This window comes from Oncorhynchus tshawytscha, unplaced genomic scaffold, assembly GCF_018296145.1.
Source record: "Oncorhynchus tshawytscha isolate Ot180627B unplaced genomic scaffold, Otsh_v2.0 Un_contig_10121_pilon_pilon, whole genome shotgun sequence".
Lineage (NCBI taxonomy): Eukaryota > Metazoa > Chordata > Actinopteri > Salmoniformes > Salmonidae > Oncorhynchus > Oncorhynchus tshawytscha.
In genome coordinates this window covers 28,002-55,301 of record NW_024608584.1, presented here as the reverse complement: position 1 = coordinate 55,301, position 27,300 = coordinate 28,002, and the positions used below count along the sequence as shown (strand labels likewise).

The following is a 27,300-nucleotide window of genomic DNA, read 5'->3' as shown; positions in this document are numbered from 1 at the left end:
AGTAGGGCCCTGGTATTAAAGCAGCAGGGTCATGGTACTAAAGCAGTAGGGTCATGGTATTAAAGCAGTAGGGTCCTGGTACTAAAGCATTAGGGTCCTGGTATTAAAGCAGTAGTGTATTAAAGCAGTTGGGTCCTGGTATTAAAGCAGTAGGGTCCTGGGTACTAAAGCAGTAGGGTCCTGGTACTAAAGCAGTAGGGTCCTGGTACTAAAGCAGTAGGGTCCTGGTAAGCAGTAGGGTCCTGGTACTAAAGCAGTAGGGTCCTGGTATTAAAGCAGCAGGGTCCTGGTACTAAAGCAGTAGGGTATTAAAGCAGTAGGGTCCTGGTACTAAAGCAGTAGGGTCCTGGTATTAAAGCAGTAGGGTCCTGGTATTAAAGCAGTAGGGTCCTGGTACTAAAGCAGTAGGGTCCTGGTAGTAAAGCAGTAGGGTCCTGGGTACTGAAGCAGTAGGGTCCTGGGTGAAGCAGTAGGGTCCTGGGTACTAAAGTAGTAGACTCCTGGTAGGAGCAGTAGGGTCCTGGTATTAAAGCAGTAGGTCCTGGTACTAAAGCAGTAGGGTCCTGGGTATTAAAGCAGTAGGGTCCTGGTACTGAAGCAGTAGGGTCCTGGGTACTGAAGCAGTAGGATCCTGGGTACTAAAAGCAGTAGGGTCCTGGTATTAAAGCAGTAGGGTCCTGGGTACTAAAAGCAGTAGGGTCCTGGTATTAAAGCAGTAGGGTCCTGGTATTAAAGCAGTAGGGTTCTGGTACTAAAGCAGTAGGGTCCTGGTATTAAAGCAGTAGGGTCCTGGTACTAAAGCAGTAGGGTCCTGGAGCTAAAGCAGTAGAGTCCTGGTACTAAAGCAGTAGGGTATTTAAGCAGTAGGGTCCTGGTACTAAAGCAGTAGGGTATTAAGGCAGTAGGGTCCTGGTACTAAAGCAGTAGGGTATTAAAGCAGTAGGGTCCTGGTACTGAAGCAGTAGGGTCCTGGGTACTGAAGCAGTAGGGCCCTGGTATTAAAGCAGCAGGGTCATGGTACTAAAGCAGTAGGGTCATGGTATTAAAGCAGTAGGGTCCTGGTACTAAAGCATTAGGGTCCTGGTATTAAAGCAGTAGTGTATTAAAGCAGTTGGGTCCTGGTATTAAAGCAGTAGGGTCCTGGGTACTAAAGCAGTAGGGTCCTGGTACTAAAGCAGTAGGGTCCTGGTACTAAAGCAGTAGGGTCCTGGTACTAGGGTCCTGGTACTAAAGCAGTAGGGTCCTGGTATTAAAGCAGCAGGGTCCTGGTACTAAAGCAGTAGGGTCCTGGTATTAAAGCAGTAGGGTCCTGGTACTAAAGCAGTAGGGTCCTGGTATTAAAGCAGTAGGGTCCTGGTATTAAAGCAGTAGGGTCCTGGTACTGAAGCAGTAGGGTCCTGGGTACTAAAGTAGTAGGGTCCTGGTATTAAAGCAGTAGGGTCCTGGGTACTAAAGTAGTAGGGTCCTGGTATTAGAGCAGTAGGGTCCTGGTACTAAAGCAGTAGAGTCCTGGTACTAAAGCAGTAGGGTCCTGGTACTAAAGCAGTAGGGTCCTGGTACTAAAGCAGTAGGGTCCTGTTATTAAAGCAGTAGGGTCCTGGTACTAAAGCAGTAGGGTCCTGGTACTAAAGCAGTAGGGTCCTGGTATTAAAGCAGTAGGGTCCTGGTACTAAAGCAGTAGAGTCCTGGTTCTAAAGCAGTAGGGTCCTGGTACTAAAGCAGTAGAGTCCTGGTACTGAAGCAGTAGGGTCCTGGTACTAAAGCAGTAGGGTATTAAAGCAGTAGGGTTCTGGTATTAAAGCAGTAGGGTCCTGGTACTAAAGCAGTAGGGTCCTGGTACTAAAGCAGTAACAGTGGCAGGTAGTGGTAAATGAGGACTGTTATAGAGTAAACTAGTACATTTGGAGGACTGCTGTAGAGTAAACTAGTAAATTAGGAGGACTGCTATAGAGTAGACTAGTAAATTAGGAGGACTGCTATAGAGTAGACTAGTAAATGGGGACTGCTATAGAGTACACTAGTAAATGAAGACTGCTATAGAGTAGTTTAGTGAATGAGGACTGCTATAGAGTAGAATAGTAAATGAGGACTGCTATAGAGTAGAATAGTAAATGAGGACTGCTATAGAGTAGACTAGTAAATGAGGACTGCTATAGAGTAGACTAGTAAATGAGGACTGCTATAGAGTACACTAGTAAATGGGGAGGACTGCTATAGAGTACACTAGTAAATGAGGACTGCTATAGAGTACACTAGTAAATGGGGAAATAGACTAGTAAATGAGGACTGCTATAGAGTAGACTAGTAGGACTGCTATAGAGTAGACACTAGTAAATAAATGAGGACTGCTATAGAGTAGACTAGTAAATGAGGACTGCTATAGTAAATGTAAATGAGGACTGCTATAGAGTAGACTAGTAAATGAGGACTGCTATAGAGTACACTAGTAAATGGGGAGGACTGCTATAGAGTAGACTAGTAAATGAGGACTGCTATAGAGTAGACTAGTAAATTAGGACTGCTATAGAGTAGACAAGTAATTGAGGACTGCTATAGAGTAGACTAGTAAATGAGGACTGCTATAGAGTACACTAGTAAATGGGGAGGACTGCTATAGAGTAAACTAGTAAATGAGGACTGCTATAGAGTAAACTAGTAAATGAGGACTTGCTATAGAGTAGACTACCCCATAATGACAAAGTTAAAACAGGCTTTTAGAAATGTTTTTCGGAGAAGAAGGGCCTTGGTCATGGAGGTGACCACGAACCCAATGGTCACTCTGACAGAGCTCCAGAGTTCCTCTGTGGAGATGGGAGAACTTTCCTACAGACAACCATCTCTGCAGCACTCCACCAATCAAGGCAGGCGGAAGCAACTCCTCAGTAAAAGGCACATGACAGCCCACTTGGAGTTTGCCAAAAGGCACCTAAAGGACTCTCACAGCATGAGAAACAAGATTCTCTGGTCTGATGAAACCAAGATTGACCTCTTTGGCCTGAATGCCAAGCGTCACGTCTGGAGGAAACCTGGCACCATCCCTACTGTGGCAGCATCATGCTGGTGGGATGTTTTTCAGTGGCAGGGACTGAGAAACTAGTGAGGATCGAGGCACAGATGAACGGAGCAAAGTACCTTGATGAAAACCTGCTCCAGATCGCTCAGGACCTCAGACTGGGGTGAAGGTCCACCTTCCAACAGGACAACGACCCTAAGCACACAGCCAAGACAACACAGGAGTGGCTTCAGGACAAGTTTCTGAATGTCCTTGAGTGGCCCAGCCAGAACCCGGAATTGAACCCGATCTAAACATCTCTGAAGAGACCTGAAAATAGCTGTGCAGTGACGCTCCCCATCCAACCTGACAGAGCTTGAGGATCTGCAGAGAAGAATGGGAGAAACTCCCCAAATACAGATGTGCCAAGCTTATAGCATCATACCCAAGAAGACTGGAGGCTGTTATCGCTGCCAAAGGTGCTTTAACAAAGTACTGAGTAAAGGGTCTGAAAACTTATGTAAATGTGATATTACATTTTTTGGGCAACATTTTCTAAAAACCTGTTTTTGTTTATGGGGTATTGTGATGTAATTATGGGGTATTGTGATGTCATTATGGAGTATTGTGATGTCATTATGGAGTATTGTGATGTCATTATGGGGTATTGTGATGTCATTATGGGGTATTGTGATGTCATTATGGAGTATTGTGATGTCATTATGGAGTATTGTGATGTCATTATGGGGTATTGTGTGTTGATTGATGAGGGGCGAAAAAGGTTTTAATCAATTTTACAATAAGGCTGTAATGTAACAATATGTGGAAAAAGTCACGGGGTCTGAATATTTTCCAAATGTACAGTATGAAGTGCTGAGAACATTTAGCTACAGAGAAACCTCTATATAGAGGAGACTGATGGAGGGCTATGTGTTGAGCTACAGAGAAACCTCTATATAGAAGAGACTGATGGATGGCTATGTGTTGAGCTACAGAGAAACCTCTATATAGAAGAGACTGATGGATGGCTATGTGTTGAGCTACAGAGAAACCTCTATATAGAAGAGACTGATGGAGGGCTATGTGTTGAGCTACAGAGAAACCTCTATATAGAAGAGACTGATGGATGGCTATGTGTTGAGCTACAGAGAAACCTCTATATAGAAGAGACTGATGGAGGGCTATGTGTTGAGCTACAGAGAAACTAGCTAGTTGTTCTAGTCATCCAGTCTCTGATCTACTGCACAAGGCTGACTGTAGGTCTGTCTTCTCTCTAATGGGCGTCCAGACCAGTAGGCTAGCTAGTTGTTCTAGTCATCCAGTCTCAAGCAGCTAAACTGATGATGTCAGAGAAAAGAAAAGTACTACTGAAGTAGACTCTGTCACGTCCCAAATGGCACCTTATTCCCATAGAGCTCTGATCAAATGGCACCTTATTCCCATAGCGCTCTGGTCAAATGGCACCTTATTCCCATAGAGCTCTGGTCAAATGGCACCTTATTCCCATAGAGCTCTGGTCAAATGGCACCTTATTCCCATAGAGCTCTGATCAAATGACACCTTATTCCCATAGAGCTCTGGTCAAATGGCACCTTATTCCCATAGAGCTCTGGTCAAATGGCACCTTATTCCCATAGAGCTCTGGTCAAATGGCACCTTATTCCCATAGAGCTCTGGTCAAATGGCACCTTATTCCCATAGAGCTCTGGTCAAATGGCACCTTATTCCCATAGAGCTCTGGTCAAATGGCACCTTATTCCCATAGAGCTCTGGTCAAATGGCACCTTATTCCCATAGAGCTCTGGTCAAATGGCACCTTATTCCCATAGAGCTCTGGTCAAATGGCACCTTATTCCCATAGAGCTCTGGTCAAATGGCACCTTATTCCCATAGAGCTCTGGTCAAATGGCACCTGGTCAGTGTTGTGGATTAGTTACTAAGTCTTTCAGGGTTCTGGTCAGTGTTGTGGATTAGTGAGAAGGTTTTAGGGTCTTAATCGGCTGGGTTCTACAGGGTAGCTGGTGTACTGTGTGGTAGTGGGACTGATAAATACTAGGCTGGGTTCTACAGGGTAGCTGGTGTACTGTGTGGTAGGACTGATAGATACTAGGCTGGGTTCTACAGGGTAGCTGGTGTACTGTGTGGTAGGACTGATAGATACTAGGCTGGGTTCTATAGGGTAGCTGGTGTACTGTGTGGTAGGGACTGATAGATACTAGGCTGGGTTCTATAGGGTAGCTGGTGTACTGTGTGGGGTAGTGGGACTGATAGATACTAGGCTGGGTTCTACAGGGTAGCTGGTGTACTGTGTGGTAGTGGGACTGATAGATACTAGGCTGGGTTCTATAGGGTAGCTGGTGTACTGTGTGGTAGTGGGACTGATAGATACTAGGCTGGGTTCTATAGGGTAGCTGGTGTACTGTGTGGTAGTGGGACTGATAGATACTAGGCTGGGTTCTAAAAAGTAGCCTGGTGTACTTTGTCCTACCTGATAGATTTGGAGCTGGGTTCAATCAATCAATCCACTGTACTGACAGGACAACAACACACATCATCACATCACGTGTTTCTCTCTTTACGCTTCAACAAGTAGACAATGCAACTTATTATTTTATTATTTTTAATGTTAGTTACTAGACACGTCAGTTCCTCTCCTCTGTTTCCACTGTGTAACCTTGGCACTGATTTGATGTTTGGCTGGGTTCTTCTCCAGCTTGCTTGTGTACAGACCCTGTGGTATAAAACTGATAGATAGCTAGGCTGTGGTTCTACAGACCCTGGTCGGTACTGAAACCACCCAGTCCATCTAGGGGACAGTACAGACCCTTCTACAGGTCTGAATAAAACCACCCATTCCAGCTGGGTTCTCAGTACAGACCCTGGTCTGAATAAAACCACCCATTCCAGCTCGGGGTCTCTTACAGACCCTGGTCTGTTCTAAAACCACCCAGTGGTACTCTGATTTTATTACAGACCCTTACATAGAGTCGGTATAAAACCACTCAGTCCATCTCCAGGGTCAGTACAGACCCTGGTCTGTATAAAACCCCCAGTCCAGCTCGGGGTCAGTACAGACCCTGGTCTGAATAAAACCACCCAGTCCAGCTCGGGTCAGTACAGACCCTGGTCTGAATAAAACCACCCAGTCCAGCTCGGGGTCAGTACAGACCCTGGTCTGAATAAAACCACTTCAGTCCAGCTCGGGGTCAGTACAGACCCTGGTCTGAATAAAACCACCAGTCCAGCTCGGGGTCAGTACAGACCCTGGTCTGAATAAAACCACACAGTCCAGCTCGGGGTCAGTACAGACCCTGGTCTGAATAAAACCACACAGTCCAGCTCGGGGTCAGTACAGACCCTGGTCTGAATAAAACCACACAGTCCAGCTCGGGGTCAGTACAGACCCTGGTCTGAATAAAACCACCCAGTCCAGCTCGGGGTCGGTACGGACTTTCAATTAATGAAAAAAGAAATGTATTTATGCTTGGTTCTGTGTTGTGTTTAGTTGTAGCAGGTCGATAATGTGTTTAGTTGTAGCAGGTTGATAATGTTGTGTTCAGTTGTAGCAGGACGATAATGATGTGTTTAGTTGTAGCAGGTTGATAATGTGTTTAGTTGTAGCAGGTTGATAATGTTGTGTTTATTTGTAGCAGGTCGATAATGTGTTTAATTGTAGCAGGTCGATAATGCTGTGTTTAGTTGTAGCAGGTTGATAATGCTGTGTTTAGTTGTAGCAGGTCGATAATGTTGTGTTTAATTGTAGCAGGTCGGTAATGCTGTGTTTAATTGTAGCAGGTCGATAATGCTGTGTTTAGTTGTAGCAGGTCGATAATGCTGTGTTTAGTTGTAGCAGGTCGATAATGTTGTGTTTAGTTGTAGCAGGTCGATAATGCTGTGTTTAGTTGTAGCAGGTCGATAATGTTGTGTTTAGTTGTAGCAGGTCGATAATGTTGTGTTTAGTTGTAACAGGTCGATAATGTTGTGTTTAGTTGTAGCAGGTCGATAATGTTGTGTTTAGTTGTAGCAGGTCGATAATGCTGTGTTTAGTTGTAGCAGGTCGATAATGCTGTGTTTAGTTGTAGCAGGTCGATAATGCTATGTTTAGTTGTAGCAGGTCGATAATGTTGTGTTTAGTTGTAGCAGGTCGATAATGCTGTGTTTAGTTGTAGCAGGCCGATAATGTTGTGTTTAGTTGTAACAGGTCGATAATGTTGTGTTTAGTTGTAACAGGTCGATAATGTTGTGTTTAGTTGTAGCAGGTCGATAATGTTGTGTTTAGTTGTAGCAGGTCGATAATGTTGTGTTTATTTCTAGCAGGTCGATAATGTTGTGTTTATTTGTAGCAGGTCGATAATGTTGTGTTTATTTGTAGCAGGTCGATAATGATGTGTTTAGTTGTAGCAGGTCAATAATGCTGTGTTTAGTTGTAGCAGGTCGATAATGCTGTGTTTAGTTGTAGCAGGTCGATAATGCTGTGTTTAGTTGTAGCAGGTCGATAATGCTGTGTTTAGTTGTAGCAGGTCGATAATGCTGTGTTTAGTTGTAGCAGGTCGATAATGCTGTGTTTAGCTGTAGCAGGTCGATAATGTTGTGTTTAGTTGTAGCAGGTCGATAATGTTGTGTTTAGTTGTAGCAAGTCGATAATGTTGTGTTTAGTTGTAGCAGGCCGATAATGTTGTGTTTAGTTGGAGCAGAACGATAATGTTGTGTTTAATTGTAGCAGGTCGATAATGCTGTGTTTAGTTGTAGCAGGTCGATAATGTGTTTAGTTGTAGCAGGTCGATAATGCTGTGTTTAGTTGTAGCAGGTCGATAATGCTGTGTTTAGTTGTAGCAGGTTGATAATGTTGTGTTTAGTTGTAGGAGGTTGATAATGTTGTGTTTAGTTGTAGCAGGTCGATAATGTTGTGTTTAGTTGTAGCAGGTCGATAATGTTGTGTTTAGTTGTAGCAGGTTGATAATGTTGTGTTTAGTTGTAGCAGGTTAATAATGTTGTGTTTAGTTGTAGCAGGTAGATAATGTTGTGTTTAGTTGTAGCAGGTCGATAATGTTGTGTTTAGTTGTAGCAGGTTGATAATGTTGTGTTTAGTTGTAGCAGGTTGATAATGTTGTGTTTAGTTGTAGCAGGTAGATAATGTTGTGTTTAGTTGTAGCAGGTAGATAATGTTGTGTTTAGTTGTAGCAGGTAGATAATGTTGTGTTTAGTTGTAGCAGGTCGATAATGTTGTGTTTAGTTGTAGCAGGTCGATAATGATGTGTTTAGTTGTAGCAGGTTGATAATGTTGTGTTTAGTTGTAGCAGGTTGATAATGTTGTGTTTAGTTGTAGCAGGTTGATAATGTTGTGTTTAGTTGTGCATCCTGGGAGTGTCGGTCCATATAGAGATTGGCCACACCTCTTTACAGGGGGGAGGAGTCTAAGACAGCTTAGTCCCTCATCCATCTCACCTCAGCTCCTCCCCTTTCCTGGCCTTGGCAGGTATTGTGCTTTCTGATTGGCCCTGCTGGCTGGTCCCACCCCCGGTCCAGGTCCCGAGTGGGTTACTGCTGTGCGGGTGGTGAAAAAAGTGACTAATCACCTCGCAATATGCCGGAGGCGAGCATTCCATGCGTCCGTGGCTGCTGCTATTGGCTACGCTGATACCAGAGTTACTGCTGGGTGGTCTCGGCCCTCTCCCCCCTCCACTGTGCATGTCTATCACTTCACTGTGGAAGATGGTTCTATTGGGGGGGGCCCTGACCGACTCCCTGTTTAACTCCAACTGCTGCTCTGGGTCCCTCAGCTGTAAGGTGCAGGGGCCCTGGTAGGGCGGGGGCTCCTCTCCGTCAGACAGGGAGATGGTGGGGGGAAGGTGGATGTCGTGGGTCAGGTAGGGGTAGGTGGGCTGGAAGCGACTGAAACGATCCCGGGACATAAAGGAGGGGGCTGTAAACCTCTCCCTGGCCTGGGGCACATACACCACCTAGACACAGAGATAGATAGAGGGTTAGATAGTTACACCACCTAGACACAGACAGATACACCACCTAGTCCTAGACACAGACAGAAACACCACCTAGTCCTAGACACAGACAGATACACCACCTAGTCCTAGACACAGACAGAAACACCACCTAGTCCTAGACACAGACAGATACACCACCTAGTCCTAGACACAGACAGATACACCACCTAGTCCTAGACACAGACAGATACACCACCTAGTCCTAGACACAGACAGAAACACCACCTAGTCCTAGACACAGACAGATACACCACCTAGTCCTAGACACAGACAGATACACCACCTAGTCCTAGACACAGACAGATACACCACCTAGTCCTAGACACAGACAGATACACCACCTAGTCCTAGACACAGACAGAAACACCACCTAGTCCTAGACACAGACAGATACACCACCTAGTCCTAGACACAGACAGAAACACCACCTAGTCCTAGACACAGACAGAAACACCACCTAGTCCTAGACACAGACAGATACACCACCTAGTCCTAGACACAGACAGAAACACCACCTAGTCCTAGACACAGACAGATACACCACCTAGTCCTAGACACAGACAGAAACACCACCTAGTCCTAGACACAGACAGATACACCACCTAGTCCTAGACACAGACAGATACACCACCTAGTCCTAGACACAGACAGATACACCACCTAGTCCTAGACACAGACAGATACACCACCTAGTCCTAGACACAGACAGAAACACCACCTAGTCCTAGACACAGACAGATACACCACCTAGTCCTAGACACAGACAGAAACACCACCTAGTCCTAGACACAGACAGATACACCACCTAGTCCTAGACACAGACAGAAACACCACCTAGTCCTAGACACAGACAGATACACCACCTAGTCCTAGACACAGACAGATACACCACCTAGTCCTAGACACAGACACCACCTAGTCCTAGACACAGACAGATACACCACCTAGTCCTAGACACAGACAGATAGACAGATACACCACCTAGTCCTAGACACAGACAGAAACACCACCTAGTCCTAGACACAGACACCACCTAGTCCTAGACACAGACAGATAGACAGATACACCACCTAGTCCTAGACACAGACAGATAGACAGATACACCACCTAGTCCTAGACACAGACAGACAGACCACCTAGTCCTAGACCCATTACTAAACAGATTGGATCCATTACTAAACAGATTGGATCCATTACTAAACAGATTGGATCCAGTGGGGTCCATTACTAAACAGATTGGATCCATTACTAAACAGATTGGATCCATTACTAAACAGATTGGATCCATTACTAAACAGATTGGATCCATTACTAAACAGATTGGATCCAGTAGGGTCCATTACTAAACAGATTGGATCCAGTGGGTCCATTACTAAACAGATTGGATCCAGTGGGGTCCATTACTAAACAGATTGGATCCAGTAGGGTCCATTACTAAACAGATTGGATCCAGTAGGGTCCATTACTAAACAGATTGGATCCAGTAGGGTCCATTACTAAACAGATTGGATCCATTACTAAACAGATTGGATCCATTACTAAACAGATTGGATCCAGGGGGATCCATTACTAAACAGATTGGATCCATTACTAAACAGATTGGATCCATTACTAAACAGATTGGATCCATTACTAAACAGATTGGATCCAGGGGGGTCCATTACTAAACAGATTGGATCCAGTGGGGTCCATTACTAAACAGATTGGATCCATTACTAAACAGATTGGATCCAGTGGGGTCCATTACTAAACAGATTGGATCCATTACTAAACACATTGGATCCAGGGGGATCCATTACTAAACAGATTGGATCCAGGGGGATCCATTACTAAACAGATTGGATCCATTACTAAACAGATTGGATCCAGGGGGGTCCATTACTAAACAGATTGGATCCATTACTAAACAGATTGGATCCAGGGGGGTCCATTACTAAACAGATTGGATCCAGTGGGGTCCATTACTAAACAGATTGGATCCAGTGGGGTCCATTACTAAACAGATTGGATCCAATACTAAACAGATTGGATCCATTACTAAACAGATTGGATCCATTACTAAACAGATTGGATCCATTACTAAACAGATTGGATCCATTACTAAACAGATTGGATCCAGTGGGGTCCATTACTAAACAGATTGGATCCATTACTAAACAGATTGGATCCATTACTAAACAGATTGGATCCAGGGGGGTCCATTACTAAACAGATTGGATCCAGGGGGGTCCATTACTAAACACATTGGGTCCAGTGGGCTCCCCATCACATCACACAGACTGATGTCAGTGACTGCCAAGTAGACCTGTCTCTCTCCTCCGCTGCGCGCGCGCACACACACACACACACACACACACACACACACACACACACACACACACACTTGGTTTTTACCTCGGAGGCACCTTGTCGAGCGCCGCTGTCCGGCGGCCAGAGACACACATCCTGATGACAGAAAGAGACAGTCTGAACATTTGACCTGTGGAGGAAACCGATAACCTAACGGCCATATTGGTCTGCTTCACTCAGCAATATATGTTAAAACAAGAACCAGCTCCAATCTGGTGAACTGGGTCTGCTTCCCCTGCAATACATGTTATAACAAGAACCAGCTCCAATCTGGTGAACTGGGTCTGCTTCACTCAGCAATACATGTTATAACAAGAACCAGCTCCAATCTGGTGAACAGGGTCAGCTGTCTAGACAGGTGTCTGGTGATCAGGGTCAGCTGTCTAGACAGGTGTCTGGTGAACAGGGTCAGCGGTCTAGACAGGTGTCTGGTGATCAGGGTCAGCTGTCTAGACAGGTGTCTGGTACAGAGTCAGCTGTCTAGACAGGTGTCTGGTACAGGGTCAGCTGTCTAGACAGGTGTCTGGTACAGGGGCAGCTGTCTAGACAGGTGTCTGGTACAGGGTCAGCTGTCTAGACAGGTGTCTGGTGAACAGGGGCAGCTATCTAGACAGGTGTCTGCTGAACAGGGGCAGCTGTCTAGACAGGTGTCTGCTGAACAGGGGCAGCTGTCTAGACAGGTGTCTGGTACAGGGTCAGCTGTCTAGACAGGTGTCTGGTACAGGGTCAGCTGTCTAGACAGGTGTCTGGTACAGGGTCAGCTGTCTAGACAGGTGTCTGGTACAGGGTCAGCTGTCTAGACAGGTGTCTGGTACAGGGTCAGCTGTCTAGACAGGTGTCTGGTACAGGGTCAGCTGTCTAGACAGGTGTCTGGTACAGGGTCAGCTGTCTAGACAGGTGTCTGGAACAGGGGCAGCTGTCTAGACAGGTGTCTGGTGAGTACACATGAAGAGGGAAGAGGTGTCTGGAGGACTGGGTATATACGCATGCAAACACAGGCAGGCACACACACACGCACGCACGCACGCACGCACGCACGCACGCACGCACGCACACACACACACACACACAAATCACAGGAGGTTGGTGGCACCTTAATTGGGGAAGACAGGCTGGTTGTAATGACTGGAGCAGAATGGGTGGGATGGTATCAGGCACATCACTGTTTCCATGGTTTCCAGGGGTTTGATGCCATTCCATTTCCTCTGTTCCGTTCTTAAGAGCCGTCCTTCCCTCAGCAACCTCCACTGACACACACACACTGTACTGACCTGCTGTAGGTGTTGTGCTTGCCTCCGGGCCTGGCTCTGTCTGGTTGTAAAGGAGCAGGCAGACAGCTTGTAGTGGTTCAACAGACAGCCAATCACCAGCAGCATTACAGTCATCAGGACCAGGATGATGAGGATCTGAGCAGACTCCAGGACAGCTGGAGAACAGAGAGGAGAGACACGGAGAGAAAAACAACAGGTTGGAGGATCTGAGCAGACTCCAGGACAGCTGGAGGACAGAGAGGAGAGACACGGAGAGAAAAACAACAGGTTGGAGGATCTGAGCAGACTCCAGGACAGCTGGAGGACAGACACGGAGAGAAAGACAACAGGTTAGAGGATCTGAGCAGACTCCAGGACAGCTGGAGGACAGACACGGAGAGAAAGACAACAGGTTTCAACATCCACAATACAACATGTTGCTAATTAATCACTGTCAATGTCTGGCAGGGACCGTTTCGGGCGGCAGGTAGCCTAGTGGTTAGAGGGGGAGGCAGGTAGTCTAGTGGTTAGAGGGGGAGGCAGGTAGTCTAGTGGTTAGAGGGGGAGGCAGGTAGTCTAGTGGTTAGAGGGGGAGGCAGGTAGCCTAGTGGTTAGAGGAGGAGGCAGGTAGACTAGTGGCAGGTAGTCTAGTGGTTAGAGGGGGAGGCAGGTAGCCTAGTGGTTAGAGGGGGAGGCAGGTAGCCTTGTGGTTAGAGGAGGAGGCAGGTAGACTAGTGGCAGGTAGTCTAGTGGTTAGAGGGGGGGCAGGTAGCCTAGTGGTTAGAGGGGAGGCGGGGGGCAGGTAGTCTAGTGGTTAGAGGGGGCAGGTAGTCTAGTGGTTAGAGGGGGGTGGCAGGTAGTCTAGTGGTTAGAGGGGGAGGCAGGTAGTCTAGTGGCTAGAGGGGGTGGCAGGTAGCCTAGTGGTTAGAGGGGAGGCAGGTAGTCTAGTGGCTAGAGGGGGAGGCAGGTAGTCTAGTGGTTAGAGGGGGGGAGGCAGGTAGTCTAGTGGTTAGAGGGGAGGCAGGTAGTCTAGTGGTTAGAGGGGGAGGCAGGTAGTCTAGTGGTTAGGGGGGGGGGCAGGTAGTCTAGTGGTTAGAGGGGGAGGCAGGTAGTCTAGTGGTTAGAGTGTTGGACGAGTAACCGAAAGGTTGGTAGATTGATGTTGGATGACGGCATTAAGAAAGCATAGATTTGGGATGATGTGTTGTTGTTCCATTCCCCCACCAGGTGGAAGCAGAGGTCAACATGTGAAGCTCATCCAGAGACTCAGAGAGCTTCAGTCTTCAGGCCACACAGACAGGACCACTACAGACAGGACCACTACAGACAGGACCACTACAGACAGGACCACTACAGACAGGACCACTATAGACCACTACAGACAGGACCACTATAGACCACTACAGACAGGACCACAACAGACAGGACCACTACAGACAGGACCACTACAGACAGGACCACTATAGACCACTACAGACCTCTACAGACAGGACCACTATAGACCACTACAGACAGGACCACTACAGACAGGACCACTATAGACCACTATAGACAGGACCACTATAGACCACTACAGACAGGACCACTACAGAAAGGACCACTATAGCCAGGACCACTATAGACCCTACAGACAGGACCACTATAGACCACTACAGACAGGACCACTACAGACAGGACCACTACAGACAGGACCACTATAGACCACTATAGACAGGACCACTATAGACCACTACAGACAGGACCACTACAGAAAGGACCACTATAGCCAGGACCACTATAGACCCTACAGACAGGACCACTATAGACAGGACCACTATAGACAGGACCACTATAGACAGGACCACAGGACCACTACAGACAGGACCACTATAGACCACTACAGACAGGACCACTATAGACCACTACAGACAGGACCACTATAGACCACTACAGACAGGACCACTATGGACAGGACCACTATAGACCACTACAGACAGGACCACTAGACAGGACCACTATAGACAGGACCACTATAGACCACTACAGACAGGACCACTATATACCACTACAGACAGGACCACTATAGACAGGACCACTATAGACCACTACAGACAGGACCACTATATACCACTACAGACAGGACCACTACAGACAGGACCACTATAGACCACTACAGACAGGACCACTCTATACCACTACAGACAGGACCACTACAGACAGGACCACTATAGACCACTACAGACAGGACCACTACAGACAGGACCACTATAGACCACTACAGACAGGACCACTACAGACAGGACCACTACAGACAGGACCACTATGGACAGGACCACTATAGACCACTACAGACAGGACCGTTAGACAGGACCACTACAGACAGGACCACTATAGGCCACTACAGACAGGACCACAACAGACAGGACCACTATAGACCACTACAGACAGGACCACTAGACAGGACCACTATAGACAGGACCACTATAGACAGGACCACTATAGACCCCTACAGACAGGACCACTACAGACAGGACCACTATAGACCACTACAGACAGGAACACTACAGACAGGACCACTACAGACCCCTACAGACAGGACCACTATAGACCCCTACAGACAGGACCACTATAGACCCCTACAGACAGGACCACTACAGACAGGACCACTACAGACAGGACCACTACAGACCCCTACAGACAGGACCACTATAGACAGGACCACTATAGACCACTATAGACAATACCACTACAGACAGGACCAATACAGACAGGACCACAATAGACAGGACGACTACAGACAGGACCACTACAGACAGGACCACTATAGACAATACCACTACAGACAGGACCACTATAGACAGGACCACTACAGACAGGACCAATATAGACAGGACCACTATAGACCACTAGAGACAGGACCACTACAGACAGGACCACTATAGACCACTACAGACAGGACCACTATAGACAGGACCACTATAGACCACTAGAGACAGGACCACTACAGACAGGACCACTATAGACCACTACAGACAGGACCACTATAGACCACTACAGACAGGACCACTATAGACCACTAAAGACAGGACCACTATAGACAGGACCACTATAGACCACTACAGACAGGACCACTATATACCACTACAGACAGGACCACTACAGACAGGACCACTATAGACCACTACAGACAGGACCACTACAGACAGGACCACTATAGACCACTACAGACAGGACCACTACAGACAGGACCACTACAGACAGGACCACTACAGACAGGACCACTATAGACCACTACAGACAGGACCACTACAGACAGGACCACTATAGACCACTACAGACAGGACCACTACAGACAGGACCACTACAGACAGGACCACTATAGACCACTACAGACAGGACCACTATGGACAGGACCACTATGGACAGGACCACTATAGACCACTACAGACAGGACCACTACAGACAGGACCACTATAGGCCACTACAGACAGGACCACTACAGACAGGACCACTATAGACCACTACAGACAGGAACACTATAGACAGGAACACTACAGACCCCTACAGACAGGACCACTATAGACCCCTACAGACAGGACCACTACAGACAGGACCACTATAGACCACTACAGACAGGACCACTACAGACAGGAACACTACAGACAGGAACACTACAGACCCCTACAGACAGGACCACTATAGACCCCTACAGACAGGACCACTACAGACAGGACCACTATAGACCCTACAGACAGGACCACTATAGACAGGACCACTATAGACCACTACAGACAGGACCACTATAGACAATACCACTACAGACAGGACCAATACAGACAGGACCACAATAGACAGGACCACTACAGACAGGACCACTATAGACAATACCACTACAGACAGGACCAATACAGACAGGACCACTATAGACAGGACCACTATAGACAGGACCACTATAGACAGGACCCCTACAGACAGGACCACTACAGACAGGACCACTACAGACAGGACCACTACAGACAGGACCACTACAGACAGGACCACTACAGACAGGACCACTATAGACCATTATAGACAGGACCACTATAGACAGGACCACTATAGACCACTATAGACAGGACCACTATAGACCATTATAGACAGGACCACTATAGACAGGACCACTATAGACCACTATAGACCATTATAGACAGGACCACTATAGACAGGACCACTATAGACCACTATAGACCACTATAGACCACTATAGACCACTATAGACAGGACCACTATAGACAGGACCACTATAGACAGTACCACTATAGACAGGACAACTATAGACCATTATAGACAGGACCATTATAGACAGGACCACTATAGACCACTATAGACAGGACCACTATAGACCATTATAGACAGGACCACTATAGACAGGACCACTATAGACCACTATAGACCATTATAGACAGGACCACTATAGACAGGACCACTATAGACAGGACCACTATAGACAGTACCACTATAGACAGGACCACTATAGACCATTATAGACAGGACCATTATAGACAGGACCACTACGGACAGGACCACTATAGACCATTATAGACAGGACCACTATAGACAGGACCACTATAGACCACTATAGACAGGACCACTATAGACAGGACCACTAAAGACCACTATAGACAGGACCACTATAGACATGACCATTATAGACAGGACCACTATAGACAGGACCACTATCGACAGGACCACTATAGACCATTATAGACAGGACCACTATAGACAGGACCACTATAGACAGGACCACTATAGACAGGACCAATATAGACAGGACCAATATAGACAGGACCAATATAGACAGGACCAATATAGACAGGACCACTATAGACAGGACCACTATAGACAGGACCAATATAGACAGGACCACTACAGACAGGACCAATATAGACAGGACCACTATAGACAGGACCACTATAGACAGGACCATTATAGACAGGACCACTATAGACAGGACCATTATAGACAGGACCATTATAGACAGGACCACTATAGACAGGACCACTACAGACAGGACCACTATAGACCACTACAGACAGGACCACTACAGACAGGACCACTATAGACCACTACAGACAGGACCACTATAGACAGGACCACTATAGACAGGACCACTATAGACAGGACCACTACAGACAGGACCACTATAGACAGGACCACTATAGACAGGACCACTATAGACAGGACCATTATAGACAGGACCACTATAGACAGGACCATTATAGACAGGACCACTATAGACAGGACCATTATAGACAGGACCATTATAGACAGGACCACTATAGACAGGACCACTATAGACAGGACCACTATAGACCACTACAGACAGGACCACTATAGACAGGACCAATATAGACACGACCACTAAGACTGACCCTCTTCTCTTCATGAACTAAGACTGACCCTCTGCTCTTCATGAACTAAGACTGACCCTCTGCTCTTCATGAACTAAGACTGACCCTCTTCTCTTCATGAACTAAATCTGACCCTCTTCTCTTCATGAACTAAGACTGACCCTCTTCTCTTCATGAACTAAATCTGACCCTCTTCTCTTCATGAACTAAGACTGACCCTCGTCTCTCCATGAACTAAGACTGACCCTCTTCTCTTCATGAACTAAGACTGACCCTCTTCTCTCCATGAACTAAGACTGACCCTCTTCATGAACTAAGACTGACCCTCTTCATGAACTAAGACTGACCCTCTTCATGAACTAAGACTGACCCTCTTCTCTTCATGAACTAAGACTGACCCTCTTCATGAACTAAGACTGACCCTCTTCTCTTCATTAACAAAGACTGATCTCTGTCTCTGTATCTAATAGACAGCTACAGAGGAGATACCCTACAACGAGAGTAGTAACACCTGTAGACAGACTCACTGGTAAAGAGAGTAGCAACACCTGTAGACAGACTCACTGGTAAAGAGAGTAGCAACACCTGTAGACAGACTCACTGGTAAAGAGAGTAGCAACACCTGCAGACAGACTCACTGGTAAAGAGAGTAGCAACACCTGTAGACAGACTCACTGGTAAAGAGAGTAGCAACACCTGTAGACAGACTCACTGGTAAAGAGAGTAGCAACACCTGTAGACAGACTCACTGGTAAAGAGAGTAGCAACACCTGTAGACAGACTCACTGGTAAAGAGAGTAGTAACACCTGTAGACAGACTCACTGGTAAAGAGAGTAGTAACACCTGTAGACAGACTCACTGGTAAAGACCTGCAGACAGACTCACTGGTAAAGAGAGTAGCAACACCTGTAGACAGACTCACTGGTAAAGAGAGTAGAAACACCTGTAGACAGACTCACTGGTAAAGACCTGCAGACAGACTCACTGGTAAAGAGAGTAGCAACACCTGTAGACAGACTCACTGGTAAAGAGAGTAGAAACACCTGCAGACAGACTCACTGGTAAAGACCTGCAGACAGACTCACTGGTAAAGAGAGTAGTAACACCTGCAGACAGACTCACTGGTAAAGAGAGTAGCAACACCTGTAGACAGACTCACTGGTAAAGACCTGTAGACAGACTCACTGGTAAAGACCTGCAGACAGACTCACTGGTAAAGAGAGTAGCAACACCTGCAGACAGACTCACTGGTAAAGAGAGTAGCAACACCTGCAGACAGACTCACTGGTAAAGAGAGTAGCAACACCTGTAGACAGACTCACTGGTAAAGAGAGTAGCAACACCTGTAGACAGACTCACTGGTAAAGAGAGTAGAAACACCTGTAGACAGACTCACTGGTAAAGAGAGTAGTAACACCTGTAGACAGACTCACTGGTAAAGAGAGTAGTAACACCTGCAGACAGACTCACTGGTAAAGAGAGTAGTAACACCTGCAGACAGACTCACTGGTAAAGAGAGTAGTAACACCTGTAGACAGACTCACTGGTAAAGAGAGTAGCAACACCTGTAGACAGACTCACTGGTAAAGAGAGTAGCAACACCTGCAGACAGACTCACTGGTAAAGAGAGTAGCAACACCTGCAGACAGACTCACTGGTAAAGAGAGTAGCAACACCTGCAGACAGACTCACTGGTAAAGACCTGTAGACAGACTCACTGGTAAAGACATGCAGACAGACTCACTGGTAAAGAGAGTAGTAACACCTGTAGACAGACTCACTGGTAAAGAGAGTAGTAACACCTGTAGACAGACTCACTGGTAAAGAGAGTAGTAACACCTGTAGACAGACTCACTGGTAAAGAGAGTAGCAACACCTGTAGACAGACTCACTGGTAAAGAGAGTAGCAACACCTGCAGACAGACTCACTGGTAAAGAGAGTAGTAACACCTGAATACAGACTCACTGGTAAAGAGAGTAGCAACACCTGTAGACAGACTCACTGGAAAAGACCTGCAGACAGACTCACTGGTAAAGACCTGCAGACAGACTCACTGGTAAAGACCTGCAGACAGACTCACTGGTAAAGAGAGTAGTAACACCTGTAGACAGACTCACTGGTAAAGACCTGCAGACAGACTCACTGGTAAAGAGAGTAGTAACACCTGTAGACAGACTCACTGGTAAAGAGAGTAGTAACACCTGTAGACAGACTCACTGGTAAAGAGAGTAGTAACACCTGTAGACAGACTCACTGGTAAAGAGAGTAGCAACACCTGTAGACAGACTCACTGGTAAAGAGAGTAGCAACACCTGCAGACAGACTCACTGGTAAAGAGAGTAGTAACACCTGTAGACAGACTCACTGGTAAAGACCTGCAGACAGACTCACTGGTAAAGAGAGTAGTAACACCTGAATACAGACTCACTGGTAAAGAGAGTAGCAACACCTGTAGACAGACTCACTGGTAAAGAGAGTAGCAACACCTGCAGACAGACTCACTGGTAAAGAGAGTAGTAACACCTGCAGACAGACTCACTGGTAAAGACCTGCAGACAGACTCACTGGTAAAGAGAGTAGTAACACCTGCAGACAGACTCACTGGTAAAGAGAGTAGCAACACCTGTAGACAGACTCACTGGTAAAGAGAGTAGTAACACCTGTAGACAGACTCACTGGTAAAGAGAGTAGCAACACCTGAATACAGACTCACTGGTAAAGACCTGTAGACAGACTCACTGGTAAAGAGAGTAGTAACACCTGTAGACAGACTCACTGGTAAAGACCTGCAGACAGACTCACTGGTAAAGAGAGTAGTAACACCTGTAGACAGACTCACTGGTAAAGAGAGTAGTAACACCTGTAGACAGACTCACTGGTAAAGACCTGCAGACAGACTCACTGGTAAAGAGAGTAGCAACACCTGTAGACAGACTCACTGGTAAAGAGAGTAGTAACACCTGTAGACAGACTCACTGGTAAAGAGAGTAGTAACACCTGCAGACAGACTCACTGGTAAAGAGAGTAGCAACACCTGTAGACAGACTCACTGGTAAAGAGAGTAGTAACACCTGTAGACAGACTCACTGGTAAAGACCTGCAGACAGACTCACTGGTAAAGAGAGTAGCAACACCTGCAGACAGACTCACTGGTAAAGAGAGTAGTAACACCTGCAGACAGACTCACTGGTAAAGACCTGCAGACAGACTCACTGGTAAAGAGAGTAGTAACACCTGTAGACAGACTCACTGGTAAAGAGAGTAGTAACACCTGTATACAGACTCACTGGTAAAGAGAGTAGTAACACCAGTATACAGACTCACTGGTAAAGAGAGTAGTAACACCTGCAGACAGACTCACTGGTAAAGAGAGTAGCAACACCTGTAGACAGACTCACTGGTAAAGAGAGTAGCAACACCTGTAGACAGACTCACTGGTAAAGAGAGTAGTAACAGCTAATACTGCAACTACTACTGCTACGACTACTACTGACACTACTGCTACTACTGCTACTACTACTACTTATACTAGAACTGCTACAACAACTGCTACAACAACAACTACTACTACTACTACTACTGATACAACTGCTACTACTACTGATACTACTACAACTGCTACTACTAGTACTGATACTACTACTACAACTGCTACTACTACTGCTACTGATACTACTAATACTGCTACTACTACTACTACTACTAATACTGCTAGTACTACTGATACTACTACTACCACTACTACTACTAATACTGCTAGTACTACTGATACTACTACTACTACTACTACTACTACTACTACTACTACTACTACTAATACTGCTAGTACTACTGATACTACAACTACTATCACTACTACTACTACTACTAATACTACTGATACTACTACTACCACTACTACTACTACTACTACTACTACTACTACTACTACTACTACTACCACTACTACTACTACTACTGATACTACAACTACTATCACTACTACTACTACTACTACTACTACTACTGCTACTACCACTACTAATACTACTCCCACTACTACTACCATTACTACTACTGATACTACTACTACTACTACCACCATTACTACTACTGATACTACTACTACTACTACTACCACCACAACCACTTTTACTATTACTACTGCTACCACTACCACCACTACTACTACTGCTACTACTACTACTACTGATACTACTACTACCACTACTACTACTACTACTACTACTACTACTACTACTACTACTACTACTACTACTACTACCACTTCTACTACTACTACTGATAATACTACTACTACTACAACTGATACTACTACTACTACTACCACTACTACTACTACTACTACTACCACTTCTACTACTACTGATAATACTACTACTACCACTGATAATACTACTACTACCACTACTACCACCTCTCTCTCCTGAAACACATTGTGTTGCGTTACATATCTGAAATATGCTGTATAAATAAAGCTTGATTTGAAGAAGCTATTTCAGGCTAGCTTTTCTAACCATATCTTGTCTAACTATATTATCTTGTCTAACTATATTATCTTGTCTAACTATTTTATCTTGTCTAACTATTTTATCTTGTCTAACTATATTATCTTGTCTAACCATATTATCTTGTCTAACTATATTATCTTGTGGAAGTATTGTATCTTGTCTAACTATATTATCTTGTCTAACTATTTTATCTTGTCTAACCATATTATCTTGTCTAACTATATTATCTTGTGGAAGTTTTTATCTTGTCTAACTATATTATCTTTGTCAAGTATTTTCTTGTCGAAGTATTTTATCTTGTCTAACTATATTATCTTGTCTAACTATATTATCTTGTCTAACTATATTATCTTGTCTAACTATTTTATCTTGTCTAACTATTTTATCTTGTCTAACTATATTATCTTGTCTAACCATATTATCTTGTCTAACTATATTATCTTGTGGAAGTATTGTATCTTGTCTAACTATATTATCTTGTCTAACTATATTATCTTGTCTAACTATATTATCTTGTCTAACTATATTATCTTGTCTAACTATATTATCTTGTCTAACTATATTATCTTGTCTAACCATATTATCTTGTCTAACTATATTATCTTGTGGAAGTATTTTATCTTGTCTAACTCTATTATCTTGTGGAAGTATTTTATCTTGTCTAACTATATTATCTTGTGGAAGTATTTTATCTTGTCTAACTATATTATCTTGTCTAAGTATTATCTTGTGGAAGTATTTTATCTTGTCTAACTATTTTATCTTGTCTAACTATATTATCTTGTCTAACCATATTATCTTGTCTAACTATATTATCTTGTGGAAGTATTGTATCTTGTCTAACTATATTATCTTGTCTAACTATATTATCTTGTGGAAGTATTGTATCTTGTCTAACTATATTATCTTGTCTAACTATATTATCTTGTCTAACTATATTATCTTGTCTAACTATATTATCTTGTCTAACTATATTATCTTGTCTAACTATATTATCTTGTCTAACTATATTATCTTGTGGAAGTATTTTATCTTGTCTAACTATATTATCTTGTCTAAGTATTATCTTGTGGAAGTATTTTATCTTGTCTAACTATATTATCTTGTGGAAGTATTTTATCTTGTCTAACTATATTATCTTGTCTAAGTATTATCTTGTGGAAGTATTTTATCTTGTCTAACTATATTATCTTGTCTAACTATATTATCTTGTCTAACCATATTATCTTGTCTAACTATATTATCTTGTGGAAGTATTTTATCTTGTCTAACTCTATTATCTTGTCTAACCATATTATCTTGTCTAACCATATTATCTTGTCTAACTATATTATCTTGTCTAACTCTATTATCTTGTGGAAGTATTTTATCTTGTCTAACTATATTATCTTGTGGAAGTATTTTATCTTGTCTAACTATATTATCTTGTCTAACTATATTATCTTGTCTAACCATATTATCTTGTCTAACTATTTTATCTTGTCTAACTCTATTATCTTGTGGAAGTATTTTATCCGGCACGCTGCTGGCCCGGTTGGTGGACTTCAGAAAAACAAGCAACAGGTGAATGGAGTGAACAAGACTGACATTCCATTCAGTGTTTTTTACCCAGATTGGAGCAGAGATGCAGAGGAGCGTGTTGTTTGAAAACCAGAACGCCAGGTGGATACAGACAGCTCAAGAGCTATGCTGAGACATGCAGAACAATACATGGATTTAAAAACATAGAATGAAGCATAATGTTGACGACTCTAGATTGTTTCAGGTGTTTTGACTGATCCAACTTAAGGACAGGGTGACCGTCCCCCCAGCCATCCTCACATACTTTGTGCCCCATCAGATTTTTGGAGTGCCCGACTCCCCTGAGCACTGCTCTCAATTCGATTTCAATTCAAGGGGCTTTATTGGCATGGGAAACCTATGTTAACATTGCCAAAGCAAGTGAAGTAGATAATAAACAAAAGTGAAATAAACAATAAAAATGAACAGTAAATATTACACTCACAAAAGTTCCAAAACAATATTGTGTTTATATACAGTGTTATAATGATGTGCAAATAGTTAAAGTACAAAAGGGAAAATAAATTAACATCAATATGGGTTGTATTTACAATGGTGTTTGTTCTTCACTGGTTGCCCTTTTCTTGTGGCAACAGGTCACATCTTGCTGCTGTGACGTCACACTGTGGTATTCCACCTGATCTCTCTGTGATGTCACACTGTGGTATTCCACCTGATCTCTCTGTGATGTCACACTGTGGTATTCCACCTGATCTCTCTGTGATGTCACACTGTGGTATTCCACCTGATCTCTCTGTGATGTCACACTGTGGTATTCCACCTGATCTCTCTGTGATGTCACACTGTGGTATTCCACCTGATCTCTCTGTGATGTCACACTGTGGTATTCCACCTGATCTCTCTGTGATGTCACAGATACGGGAGTTTATCAATGTTTGATTTGTTTTTTCAAATTCTTTGTGGATCTGTGTAATCTGAGGGAAATATATGTCTCTAATATGGTCATACATTTGGCAGGAGGTGAGGAATTGCAGCTCAGTTTCCACCTCATTTTGTGGGCAGAGTTGCACATAGTCTGTCTTCTCTTGAGTGCCAGGTCTGTCTGACTGTCTGTCTGTCTGTCTGTCTGTCTGTCTGTCTGTCTGTCTGTCTGTCTGTCTGTCTGTCTGTCTGTCTGTCTGTCTGTCTGTCTGTCTGTCTCCAGACAGTAGACCAGCCAGCCCCTCTCTCAGACAGTAGACCAGCTCTCTCTCCTCCAGACAGTAGACCAGCCAGCTCAGACAGTAGACCAGCCAGCCCCTCTCCTTCTCTCTCTCCTCCAGACAGTAGACCAGCCAGCCCCTCTCCTTCTCTCTCTCCCTCCAGACAGTAGACCAGCCAGTCTCTCTCCTTCTCTCTCTGTCCCTCCAGACAGTAGACCAGCCAGTCTCTCTCTTCTCTCTCTCCAGACAGTAGACCAGCCAGCCCCTCTCCTCTCTCTCTCTCCAGACAGTAGACCAGCCAGCCTCTCTCCCTCCAGACAGTAGACCAGCCAGCCCCTCTCCTCTCTCTCCCTCCAGACAGTAGACCAGCCAGCCCCTCTCTCTATCCCTCCAGACAGTAGACCAGCCAGCCCCTCTCCTCTCTCTCCCTCCAGACAGTAGACCAGCCTTCCTCTCTCCTTCTCCTGGGCCCTCAGGTCAGCAGTCAGCTGGAAGGGGGCTTCACCAGACCAGACATTTCAATTTGAGTCATTTAGCAGAAGCTTTTATCCAGAGAGATATAAAGTTGTGAGTGCATGCATTTTTGTACACACTCACTACTCTCCCTCCCTCCAGACAATAGACCAGTCAGCGCCTCTTCCTCTCACTCTCCCTCCAGACAATAGACCAGCCAGCCCCTCTTCCTCTGTGTCTCTCCCTCTGCCCCAGGGGCCTGGGGTCAGCAGTCAGCTGGTGGGGGGGGGGGGGATAGTCTAGAGCTGCCAGACAGCGGGGAGGAGGCTGTAGTCTAGGGGAGAGGTGGTTGAGATTCAGACACCCTCTGAATCACTGATGAAGACAGAGGACGACTCCAGACACCACAAATATCCCAGATCAGCCAAATGGTAAACTAGTACCAAGTCGTACCCTACACTATAGGGAAGAGGGTGCCGATTGGGATGCACCCAGGGCATTATAGAGTTACAACAGTACTAAGACAACCCAGTGTGTGTTATCTGTACAGGGCATTATAGAGTTACAACAGTACTAAGACAACCCAGTGTGTGTTATCTGTCACGTACAGGGAACAGTGAGAGGATCTCCTATCTGTTACGTACAGGGCCCAGTGAGAGGATCTCCTATCTGTTACGTACAGGGCCCAGTGAGAGGATCTCCTATCTGTCACGTACAGGGCCCAGTGAGAGGATCTCATATCTGTCACGTACAGGGCCCACTGAGAGGATCTCCTATCTGTCACGTCCAGGGCCCAGTGAGAGGATCTCCTATCGGTCATGTACAGGGCCCAGTGAGAGGATCTCATATCTGTCACGTACAGGGAACAGTGAGAGGATCTCCTATCTGTCACGTACAGGGCCCACTGAGAGGATCTCATATCTGTAATGTTAGTTAGAAGGAGAGAGGAGCAACCCAGAGACCAGGTTGTAATGTCCTGTAAGGAGGAGAGAGGAGAGACCAGGTTGTAATGTCCTGTAAGGAGAGAGGAGAGACCAGGTTGTAATGTCCTGTAAGGAGAGAGGAGAGACCCAGAGACCAGGTTGTAATGTCCTGTAAGAAGAGAGGAGAGACCAGGTTGTAATGTCCTGTAAGAAGAGAGGAGAGAGGAGAAACCAAGTTGTAATATCCTGTAAGGAGAGAGGAGAGACCAGGTTGTAATGTCCTGTAAGGAGAGGGACAGACCCAGAGACCAGGTTGTAATGTCCTGTAAGAAGAGAGGAGAGAGGAGAGACCCGAGACCAGGTTGTAATGTCCTGTAAGGAGAGAGGAGAGAGGAGAGACCAGGTTGTAATGTCCTGTAAGGAGAGAGGAGAGACCCAGAGACCAGGTTGTAATGTCCTGTAAGGAGAAAGGAGAGAGGAGAGACCAGGTTGTAATGTCCTGTAAGGAGAGAGGAGAGACCCAGAGACCAGGTTGTAATGTCCTGTAAGGAGAAAGGAGAGAGAGAGACCAGGTTGTAATGTCCTGTAAGGAGAGAGGAGAGACCAGGTTGTAATGTCCTGTAAGAGAGAGGAGAGACCCAGAGACCAGGTTGTAATGTCCTGTAAGGAGAGAGGAGAGACCCAGAGACCAGGTTGTAATGTCCTGTAAGAAGGAGAGGAGAGACC

General features: G+C 45.2%; 1 protein-coding gene across 2 annotated transcripts in view; it reads right to left on the bottom strand.

The window, feature by feature from the left end:
- Positions 1 to 8,196: 8,196 nt before the first annotated feature.
- Positions 8,197 to 27,300, bottom strand: part of LOC121843637 (low-density lipoprotein receptor class A domain-containing protein 4-like) — a 33,365-nt gene continuing 14,261 nt past the window's right edge. The window contains exons 2-4 of one of the 2 annotated variants that reach the window (XM_042313393.1): positions 12,615 to 12,769; positions 11,389 to 11,439; positions 8,197 to 8,952 (exon numbers count right to left, since the gene is read on the bottom strand). In XM_042313393.1, coding sequence (XP_042169327.1) covers positions 8,434 to 8,952; positions 11,389 to 11,439; positions 12,615 to 12,769 — 725 coding nt within the window. In that variant the 3' untranslated portion in view covers positions 8,197 to 8,433. The remainder of the gene's footprint in view (positions 8,953 to 11,388; positions 11,440 to 12,614; positions 12,770 to 27,300) is intronic. The other variant, XM_042313394.1, reaches the window with a different exon arrangement.